Raw genomic sequence first — 10,646 nt, forward strand, 5'->3', positions numbered from 1 at the left:
CCAGATTGTACAGTAATATGTGTTGCCTAATAATAATCCACATTTGTAAAGCGCAAACAATCACCCGTAAGGGTCTCTAGGAGCTGGGGGCCGTCTGGAAGATTAAGCAAGCTATTGCCCAGTCACATGGTGCTGGGCTAATTGCGCTATTACTAACAAGTTCCTCTCCACGTTAAGTGCAATAACAAAAAATGGCAAAAAGAAAACTCACCGATGACCGAGGAATCACCAGAAAACAGATCTGAAAACCCCTTACGAGAGTTTCCGCGCTGAAGGCAATAATCTTCCCAGTGACGGGACTCCACCCCAGGGCCAGACCCAACGTGAAGCGTCTGATCTCCTTGGATAATTCACCACAAGCTCCTCCCAAGATCGACGCTGCCGTCTGACCCGGATGAATTCTTCAGAAACATCCCGCAACACACCAGGAAAGCCTTCTTCCGCACGGATACTTCACTGAGGGGATAACGACCATCGGCAACTTTTCCACTCAAATTGCCTCTTAATACAAGGATTCCTCTGGGCTACTGAAGGAGGGGATGTCGCAAAGTTGCCTTCCACGCAACTAAATCCCATAACTCGTCGCCAGTGAAATGACTTAGCACGATAGTGGTAAGTAGCTATATTACAATCCTTCGCTCGACATCCATGGCCCAGGAATGACCGTTATTCCACGGGCGCTCACCATAGAATTCTCACAACGTTCGGGAGACAGAAGAGAACGGGAGGAGGAGGGGGGAAAAGGGAAGAACGGAAGGTACCAATAGGCAGTAATTATAAAGCAGGTTAATTACAACATACTGACTTTCTAGCAAGGTACAGAACTCCCTCCTTTGCCCCAATGCAACACCAGTTTTATACACTAATACCATCAGTGGTGCGCTAGGCCCTGATAGAGCCAGCAAAATCAATAGTAGCAACTGGTTCTATTGTAATCAAACTGCAGGCATGAAATGATGGTCAACAAAAGCTTATGCTAACCCAGGGGCGGTGGGTGAGATTTTAAAGTGGTGAGGCGCAAACGAATTAGCATACAGCACCGTAGCGAGCGAGCCCGAACCCCAAAAGGGGGGTTTGGGGGCGTTACCCCCCCCCCCCCCCCCCCCCAAGAAAATTTTGAAAAAAAAGAAGAAAAATCGTGCATTTTCAAGCAAATTTGAGAAAGCAGGAAGGTTAATAAAGCGCAGTTATTACATTAATAGATGGCATAACATAGGTAGCTGCCCAGGGCGCCAGACTTTCAGGGGACCACTGATAGAGCCAACTCTGTTCTGCAGAGAGCCTTGTCCTGATGACCGTGAATAATTATTAAATCGATTTTTTTTAAATATCGTTTTCCTTTAATATATTTGTTAATGTGGTTGATGTATGATTTTCTATTACACCATTTTCAGAGAAAGTGTATGTTTGTGCTTCATGCAACATCTATAAAAAGTTGCTTTTAGATCAAAACAGGTCCTGAGATATGAGAAATGGCAGGGTGTCACGGAGACTACTTTCAGCAATATCAGTGAGCTGCTGCTGCTGTGTTACAATACTGAAAACCCAAGTCACTGTCCTTGAATATTAGATGTAAACGAAACACATGTGGAGTTTGGACGATTTTGCCGGTGCACTGACAGTGACCTGGCCAAAGAGGGCAAGAAAGAGCTAATATTGGATCATAAATTCAAAGGGTTCCGAATAGGTGCCCCCAAAATACGTTTGACACAAGGCCGCCAAATCCCTTAAGATGTCCATGAACCAAGCAACCATTCCCATTGTAAACCGTTGCTTAAGAGCAGTGTGGGCAGTCCCTAGATAAGACACCCCAGGTACCTGAACATTTGAGATATGTTGAGTGACCGAGGTGGCCTCCACTGCTCTCGCTATCTCAGCGCATCACCTTTACACCCAAATGAGCCATCTCCAACTACACGCACAGTAGATCACATGCACGCGAACTTTGAACTGTCATGGACAAGGGTATTTCTCAGCACTCAGTGCGTCCCAGGCACGGCTGCCCCACCACTCGGAGGCCCATCCAGCTCACTCGCTGCTCTCCATGAAAATGATGCTTGTAACCGCTGCTCTGCATCAGGGCTGCCCAACTTAACACGCATCTGCATACAACGAACCTCAGTGGACTTGATCAACATGTTCATGGGTTATTCTGAAAAATCACACTGAGACGTCCCTCCTGAAACCACTTTGGACACCCTTGCCTAGAACTCTAATCTCATCCTACTACTCGGTAGCGGCTTCCTATAAAGAATGAATATAAAAAAATAAACAGTACACACCCGTAAGACTACACTCTCTCTCCTGGGCCCAAATGTACTAAGGTTTTGCACAAGCGTTCTTTGAAGAAAAGCAGTGCAAACGGGCGCTGTCGTCGACTATATGCTTTAAAGCCCTGTGGGAGCCCGTGCAAATCTATGCAAATGTGGGCCGTAGTGTTAACTCTTGGAGCTGCTGCAGGCCAACATCTGCCAACCTCTTTACCATTCCAGGAATGCAGAAAGTTGCATGCGTATGGGAAGCGCGGGGAACGTTTTCATCTACAGCATTCCCCGTAAAGTGTTTTTACCGACTCGTCTTTAACATACATAGGGAGGCGTAGCATTCACACGCATTTCCAGATTTACGATTCCTCGCAAATCTGGAAATGTGTCAGGTTCCATGGGTGTTGCATGGGAACAACCACAGCAACACCCATGGAACGCCCCTTTCAAGCAAAGTGCTGCGTGTACAGGGGCCATATTTACAAGGGCAGGAAATGTCACGCAGGGTGGATTTTCCTGTCCTTGTAAATATGAGGCAGGGAAATGCGCAGCCAGTGCGATACAAAAAGTGATGTACTGGCAGCGCAAGGGGCTTGTATATCTGCCCCAGAGAGATTAAGTGATTTGCCCAGGATCACAGGATGTCGGGCGTCCTTGCCGAGACTGGAACCCGGTTCCCCAGATTTGAGCTTGACCGCCCTAGCCATTAGGTCACATCCTCTCCCCAGTAACTGATTATTTAAAACCAGGAGCATGCACTATTGTGAAACTATTACCGGCACTTCAAATAAATGAATAACAATAAAATATTCAGTAAATTGAGAGAATGGGATGAATATGTTGAGTTTACAGTGCACAGGACTCGGTATTTTAATTTTACCCTGAAGTCCACCAGCATCCTTTCAAGGTTTCCACCCTGCATGCTCTCACTTGACCTTGTACTGCGATTCCACTTCAAACTCAATTTTGAAATTACTCAAAACATTCATCATCTTAGCGAGGAAATATTTCTGTCAAAGGACAGTTTTTCTTGCATAAGGCTTTGAGGTTCAGTGACCTGGTAATTGCAGGAGTGAAGCGGATGACTTTGGTTTGACTCTTCCTAGTAGATATTGACTGGCCAGAAGCCAATCAGCGATGAACATTCTAATACAGTCTGCGTTAACTTATCAGGTTCGATAGAAAACGTACATTAACTCCATCCTATGTTCCAATAACCAAAACTCGGATTTGTTCTTGCAAAAAGGTAGTTCATTTGTATAAAACATGAACAGGAAGGGAGTAATTTGCTTTCAGCTGGCGAGCCAGTCAACTTGCTTTCCCCGCTTTATTTAGTTCAGAAGCAATTCGCTGTACTTCGCCGGAACAGACCTCATCATTTCAGACACTAGCCACTCCCCTTCCCTCTGTGTTTCAGAAATGCTGTGCAATTTGAAATCATAATTACACCCCAGCATTCCATTTTCCTTCCTTCCCTGATCTTTGCGGTCGTAAATTATGAAAAGCAGCAATCCAGAAAAAGCATTAATTTCTTTTGCTCAAACTCCCTCCCCCAAACAATTAAGGCTTTTGATTTTGCTATTATGTTCCAAGGAACTTCGGCGTGCTTCAATTTATTCCATTCCAAATGCTTTTAATTCATCACAATTCTCTGATCAGTAGTAATCCAATATCATAATAATCTTTAATTTCCTTATCTGGATGAGTAGCACAACATAGCATTAATGTAAAACAACATCTGCCAGCTCCTTCATTGCTCATTACTGATGTGAGCTCACGGACATCACACAAAATGCAAATCTTGAGGTTTCAGGACATCCTTCTCCCCTGCCTAGCACGCCCTGCATCATTTTAAACCACAGAGACAGACACTTGTAGGTCACCCTTTGCATGTTGTTTTACACACAGGGATGTGGGAGCACTCACACATGAACCTGCCTTTCACAGTATTTATCAGTTGTTGGCTACGATCATGGTCCAAACCCAGTGCATCCTGGTATCTGTAGTTCCCAGTTTTACGTTTACTTTCCAATGTCTATTAAACACTTATCGCATTTTTAGGTCTCGGCTAGCGAAGGCTGCGCTTGCGCAGTCTCGCTCGCGAGATTTAATGATTTTGAGTGACTTTTAGAAGAGGGGCTTGCTCCCGCCCCTCTTCTCTCCTGTTCTCCATTGGCTGGCCTAGTAAATGCTGGCCAGCCATTGGAGAAGAGGTCCCGTCACTCCGATCCTGCCCCGTCCTTTTCGGATCGGGGGGCGTGTTTTTTGCGAGAAGTCTCAGGGAGGAGACAACAGCAAAACACGCCCCCCAATCCGAAAAGGACACTCCCTTTCTCCGAGGCATTTTCTGCTGTGCCTCGGAGAAAGGCGGTGGTGTGCGTGTCCTCTCCCCCTGCTCTCGGCTCCTGCCCTTTAAATATTTTATTTCCTGTGAACTTTCCCCCGTAAGGATTCGTTTTTAGCTCGAAGGCTGCGCCATCCCGCAGTACCTTTTGAAGTAAGTGGCGTGTGTCCGAATCCACTTCCCTTCTATTCCGTCAGGGGTTACTCTGTGCACGCTTTGCCAATTTGTTATGCGGGCCCTCCGTTCGCTATGCACCACATGGGGGCTGGACTGGTATCATTTGCCAGGGCTGCTTTGACTTCTCAGTCCGGCCTAAAAAAATACAGTTTGAAGCAAAAACGGGCTACTCTGTTCTGACGCGCAGCGCCAAATTAATATTCAAGATCTCCGCTCCGCTCCTCACTTGTTCGAACCCCGCCCCCCTCATCTTTCACGGCTGGGCATCCCCGCTGCGGCCCTCTCCTCTGCGTCCCATCTGTTCACCCCTCCCTCGCCATCACAGCCCTCCCCTCTCCGCCCACCTCATCTCTCCATCTCTCCCCGATACTGCCAGCCGACAGCCTCCATTTTCTCCCTGGTAAACGGAAATTTATTTTTTATTCTCTACGTGCGGTTGGGAGGGTGGGAATGAATTTCCTAACAAAATATTCTATAGCCGCAGCACCCGCCAGCTCACATTTGTGCTGCCACCAGTCTTTTTTTTGCATTTGCTTGGCTCTTGTATGTCCGGTATTGGGGGTACTCCTGTGCACCCCGGCTGTCCCTAGAGGCTTCAGACCCGCTGTTGCCTCGTCGCAATCGATACTCCAGCCGCCCCCTCCCCCAGGAGGCTGGAACATTCAGCTCCCTCGCACACTCACTCCCGCCCTCCCTAGGGGGCTGACTCAGTCAGCGTGTCTCACTCTCACAGGTGACTACCACAATCAGAAGCCCCCCCCCACCTACGCACTAGAGGTCAACATATGGGTGAGTTCTCGGCGATGTATGGTTTGGCATAGATGCGGTGTGCTGTCCATATATGCGCCCAACAAACTTTGACTGAGTGTTTATTTAAATTTGCAGCCATCGGAGATAACGGCTGCGAGTGCATAACATTACAGCGTGTGCCTCCTTACTGTTGTGTTGTGGAGTTTGTGCGAAATTTGAATCCACCGTGAGGCTGCCATGCGCAACTCGACGATTTAGTGTCGACTCAGCAAGCCTTTGGCACAAGGGCAAGAACGTAAACTCAGCGCTTGTAGAAGACGGCGATGTTGCATAGTGATGTCATGAATGGCGAAGACTGGAATGCGAACTGCCTTGCATTGTTGAGTCCAGGAAGTGTTTTTGTATTCATGAAGCGTCTACCCACACGCCTTTGATTAATTACATGCTGTGTTTCATGGAGAATTGGTGAGATCGGCGAGAGAGACTTTATTTAATGCCGCGCAACTGCTCTACGTATAGGCAGAACATTACGCTAAGTGAAAAAAGTGAAGAATGGAACTGCTTGTGGGAATTAAGGACCTTCATCAACCATCGGCAGCATATTGACTCACATGTGGGGTATAATTTGCAACTATGTTTCGTTTACAGTTTTTGTTCCCGTTCACGTTTTTTTTTTTGGTTACTGGAAGGAGTTTAAAACTGAAGTCTTTCTGTTGCTATTTCTACAATGGGTTTGGTGATACACAGCTCCTTAAGTGCTTCCTCAATGTCATTGTTGTGTGCCGTGCAAGCTTCTGCCATGTTTTTGTATGCCATGCTTATTTTTGCTGCCACTTGCTATTAATAGCGGGTTTGGATCCCTGCATCGGTCGAACATTCTACAGTTCAGAGCTCTATGGGAGTGGCTTAAAAATCGCCACTTCCCAACATGGCTGACTCGAAGGAGGCCGTAAAAGGTTCTTTAATGAACATTTGAAAAGCGGCGGACATCTTCAAGTGATTGATTTTTATTTTGAATTTAACTTGCATGTACTGTGTATTGACAAATATGAGTTGACACATAGTAACAAGTCGCGGAAATCTAACCTATTCGCATCAGACTTCCTATTTTAACTTTACATAGTTCCGACCTGTTGTCACACTAGAATCAGGATATCCGTGGTAGTCTTTCTTCTATGTTAGTAGCCCTCCTGCCTGCCGGTTTCTGTTCTGGTTTCCTGGTTCCACTGAGGCCGGGTGTACCGCCCCTCCCTCGGGTGTGTCCTGCGCCGCCTTTCACCAGCCTCTGCATGTTGTACAGTATCCTCGGCTCGCTGTCCCGCATTCCTCCCAGTCTTCGCTGTATCCTAAGCTCTGTCATGAAGCCTTTGGTGGTGTTCGTCCTTGGCGGGCCCGGTGCCGGCAAAGGCACACAGTGTGAGAAGATAGTGGAGGTGAGTCTGAGAGGTACATTTATCACCCAATCCTAGGACAGTTCCATTCTCTGGCACCCAGTAGAGCAGCACAGACGTCCAAAAAGGCACTTCTCCGGGCCTAGTGCCTCTTTCCCACCTACTAACCGCTGTGACTGACTTGTCTTAATTGTTGGGCATCGCACCCCACCTCGCTATCCAGCCCATACCTCTCCCCTACCCCTCTATTATACGTAGAACATCCATACCCGGCGCCTCTTTTTTTTAATTTAAATTTATAAGGGATAAGACCAATACCTCCATCTTTCCAATAAGACACATATTTTCCATCTGTCTTCAGACACGTATTATTTGAGCCCCCTCACCACGTTTCCGATGCACGCCTCGATTATCATCGCCTTTATTCCTGGGTTTAACCTAAACCGTCTAATGCTTGTTTTCACGACCTATCCGCCCCACTTCCGTTTCTAGTATGTTATCTCGTGTTCATCCTTATCCTTTGATATTTTTTTAAGTTCTCTTTACAGATTGTTAGCCTTACGGCACCACCCTCTCCAACACAAAAATGCACAATCGCACATTTGCACTACTTTCTTTTTACCAATCCATCTCTGAGTTGTATTTAACAAGCATTTACAATGCAACGGTCTCGGCATTGTTAAAGTTAGAGCTATTGGCATTGCTCATGACAATGCCGTTTCTTTAAATGTTTTAAAAACAAAAACATAAACAAACATAATGTCATGAGCAATGCCAATAGCTCAAACTTTACCAATGCCGAGACCATTGCATTGTAAATGCTTGTTTATTTCTGATGATCTGTAAATGTAGACGAACTGTGGTGTCAAGAGACTTCTCAAGATGTAAGCAATCTCTGGAAAAGATATTAGCAATGCCTACTAATAAATGAAAGGTACATGAAGTCCCTCAGGCTGGAAGCAAAGACATTGAAAAGTAAAATTGTGCCCTGGAGGTATCAGAATGCAGAGTCCACATTGTAATGTAACACCTTACATAATTTATGTGAGATTTCCTTAAGTGTAAGTAGCAGCACACACACACATCTTTGCTTGTTCTCCTTTGCATTGGTTAATTACTTTTTTATTTTTCTTGATGAGTTTTCTAGCCATACTCAAAGCATTGAGCCCTGTACACCAATACAAAATAATTGAACAGAGGGGAACTGCAGAATCATTTTCATTTCACGTTTAGGAAACACAAAGGCCTGTACTTACAGGCAGTTGCGGCTCGTGGGGTGTCGCGGGGGGGGGGGGGGGGGGGGAGTTTTGAAATAAAATGAAAAAATCCTACCTGAGCAGGTCGGTCCGCTGCCTCGGGTCCGTTGGCGCAATGGCGCCTACACTCGGGAACAGCCACGCATCACTGACTGCTTGCTTGCAAGTGGGCGTGCAAAACCCTCTCAGCCAATCCTGGCGCTGCTGGCAGCGCCAGGATTGGCTGGGGGCACGTTTTACACTCCGCCCGCCTGCCCATTAGGAGACCGAGGTTTGAGCCTTTGCTCAACCCTCGCTCTCCTAATGGGCATGCGCCAGAACTGCAAACACAAGTGCGCATGAGTGGGCACGGTGCGAAAATTCGTCCTCCGTCCCCACTCATGCGCACTTGTGCATTGTGCTGCTCCATGCCCCTGGTGACGGTCTGACTGCATGTCAGTCAACATGACGCCGGACTGCCCACGGGTAGTCTGACGTCATGCTGGCTGACATAATTGTCAGCTTTATTCCCTCACCCGGGCGTTTCTTTCGCTTTCCGGGGCTTCTTCTGGTCGCGCGCTCCGGCTGCCGGGTTTCCTGTCACTTGTGAGGCTGGAAGAGGTTAAAGGGAAGAAGAGAAGTGGGCAGCCGCGTGTCCAAGCAGGGCTGGCTGGTGGGGCTACGCCCCTACGCCCCAATGGACGCACCGCGGCTGTGCTAACCAAGCAACGTGTCCAGGTCAAGGTCGAGAATTCTGCACATAAAAAGATGGGACAGTTCTTCACAAATCGTAAACTTACTGTTAACATGTACCTTGGGACTACCAAACAAAACATAAAAGTTCACAATAGCGCAAGTTTATCTTTGTGAATCAGGCCCCAATTACAACCGGTCTTTTAAATTAAGTCTATGCACAAAGGGGATTAATATTTACTGTCTGCACCCGGCAATTACCAGCTAACGTTCTTCTACAGCCAGAGGTTTAAATGCGCCGGGTCCTGCCGGTGCTCAGCAGATCTTAAAAGAAGGTGTTGAGGCAGGTCCCAACCGGGCTCCCGATTTTTACGTTCAGGGTGGAGGAAAAAAACCTTAACTCTGCAATAGTACCACCTGTCACTGCTTTTGATGTACCTTCAAAGACACTAATTTTTCAGTTTTATATAGGGCAAACTTGTAGCAAACATGAGCACCAGTTACATTACACAAGGACATATTCATGTTTTGAATCACAGAATGTTGAGCCAACGTGAGGCTCGAAACTGCTTTCTCAGCTCGAAAGTCGGTAGGTCTCGCCTCAGCCACAACCTGGCCCACAAGAAAGGATGCATTTTCAATATTTTTATTGCAGATTTTTATAGCGCGAAGTCGACCCGAAGGTATTGGAGCGCTTTACATGAGCACCATATTTACAACGATTATTTATCTTATGCAATTTCCAACCCTTGATAACGGCAATATAACCTGGCTTGTTGTATGTGTAATGTTACTTGTGTTATATATCTGGATAAATGGCCAGAAGCAGCAAAATACCAGTGGGGCAACATACTATGCGAAGTACAGATTTTTAGCTCGTGTTTTAAACCACGCCCTTAATTACATCAACCACGCCCCTATAGGAATCCCCCAATTTGTTCATCCCACTTAAAGCCGTCTACAGCAGAGCATCTCGCACACCCTCTGCAGACGAGTGCCAGTGTTGGGTGTTTACTGGTGTCTGAGTTGGGAGTGGACATCGGCAAGTTGGTAGAACACCAGTGGTGTTTCAGTCTGCTAGACGTGACAAGGCTCATTATTGGGCGGTTTGCGTAAAATTAAAAGTTTTTTAAAACACTTAAGGAATAGTAAGGAATGCCGATTAGAGAAGGGACCTGCACCGCACAGACAGGACAGGGGTTCTCTGGCGGAAACTAATAGCAGACGGTGTGTACATACTCTATCCTGAAAGTATAAAACAGCATCATTAAAGAGGACAGGAAGGGGTAGACGTGGGTGAGTTCAAATGGCGTAGAGATACTGACTGTCGTTGCAGCTCCGTCCACAGGGTACAACGAGACCCTTTCTTAATTACTAACCTGCCGTTCTGACCCTGCTGCACAAGCCGACCCCCTGAGGAAGATGCCCTCCGGGCCAAGGTACTGCAGTCCGAACCCTACACCAACTCCACCGCAGACCTAACAGCGCCATCTCCCCCCTACTTCTCTCACAATAGTGCAACCAACGGGGCACAGCGGTGATGACGTCTGAGAAACAGAAAAGAGACTGAGAACAACATTGGTGGAGCTTCGTTGCTACTCTTGCAAATGCTCATCTGGGCACGGCGCATCCATGTTGGGGTCAGGCTACCTGTCACACCTAAAAATTAATTCGGTGCGCTCAGCTTTATCTCGCTACGAGGAGGCTGCGCGGTTGGCTTTAAGTTAGCTCAACAAATTGTGCTGTCTGTGACCAATCGTTGGCTGCATATATGTGCCTGGTCTTTTATTTA

The 10,646-nt window shown here is 46.9% G+C and overlaps 1 protein-coding gene across 1 annotated transcript in view; it reads right to left on the reverse strand.

Annotated features, from left to right (window-relative positions):
* Nucleotides 1-10,417, reverse strand: part of ABHD10 (abhydrolase domain containing 10, depalmitoylase) — a 161,900-nt gene extending 151,483 nt beyond the window's left edge. The window contains exon 1 of the mRNA XM_085622329.1: nt 10,234-10,417. Within this exon, the coding sequence (XP_085478455.1) occupies nt 10,234-10,345 (112 nt within the window). The 5' untranslated portion in view covers nt 10,346-10,417. The remainder of the gene's footprint in view (nt 1-10,233) is intronic.
* Between the last annotated feature and the right edge of the window lie 229 nt (nt 10,418-10,646).

This window comes from Triturus cristatus, chromosome 8 (genome assembly GCF_964204655.1).
Source record: "Triturus cristatus chromosome 8, aTriCri1.1, whole genome shotgun sequence".
Classification (NCBI taxonomy): Eukaryota; Metazoa; Chordata; class Amphibia; order Caudata; family Salamandridae; genus Triturus; species Triturus cristatus.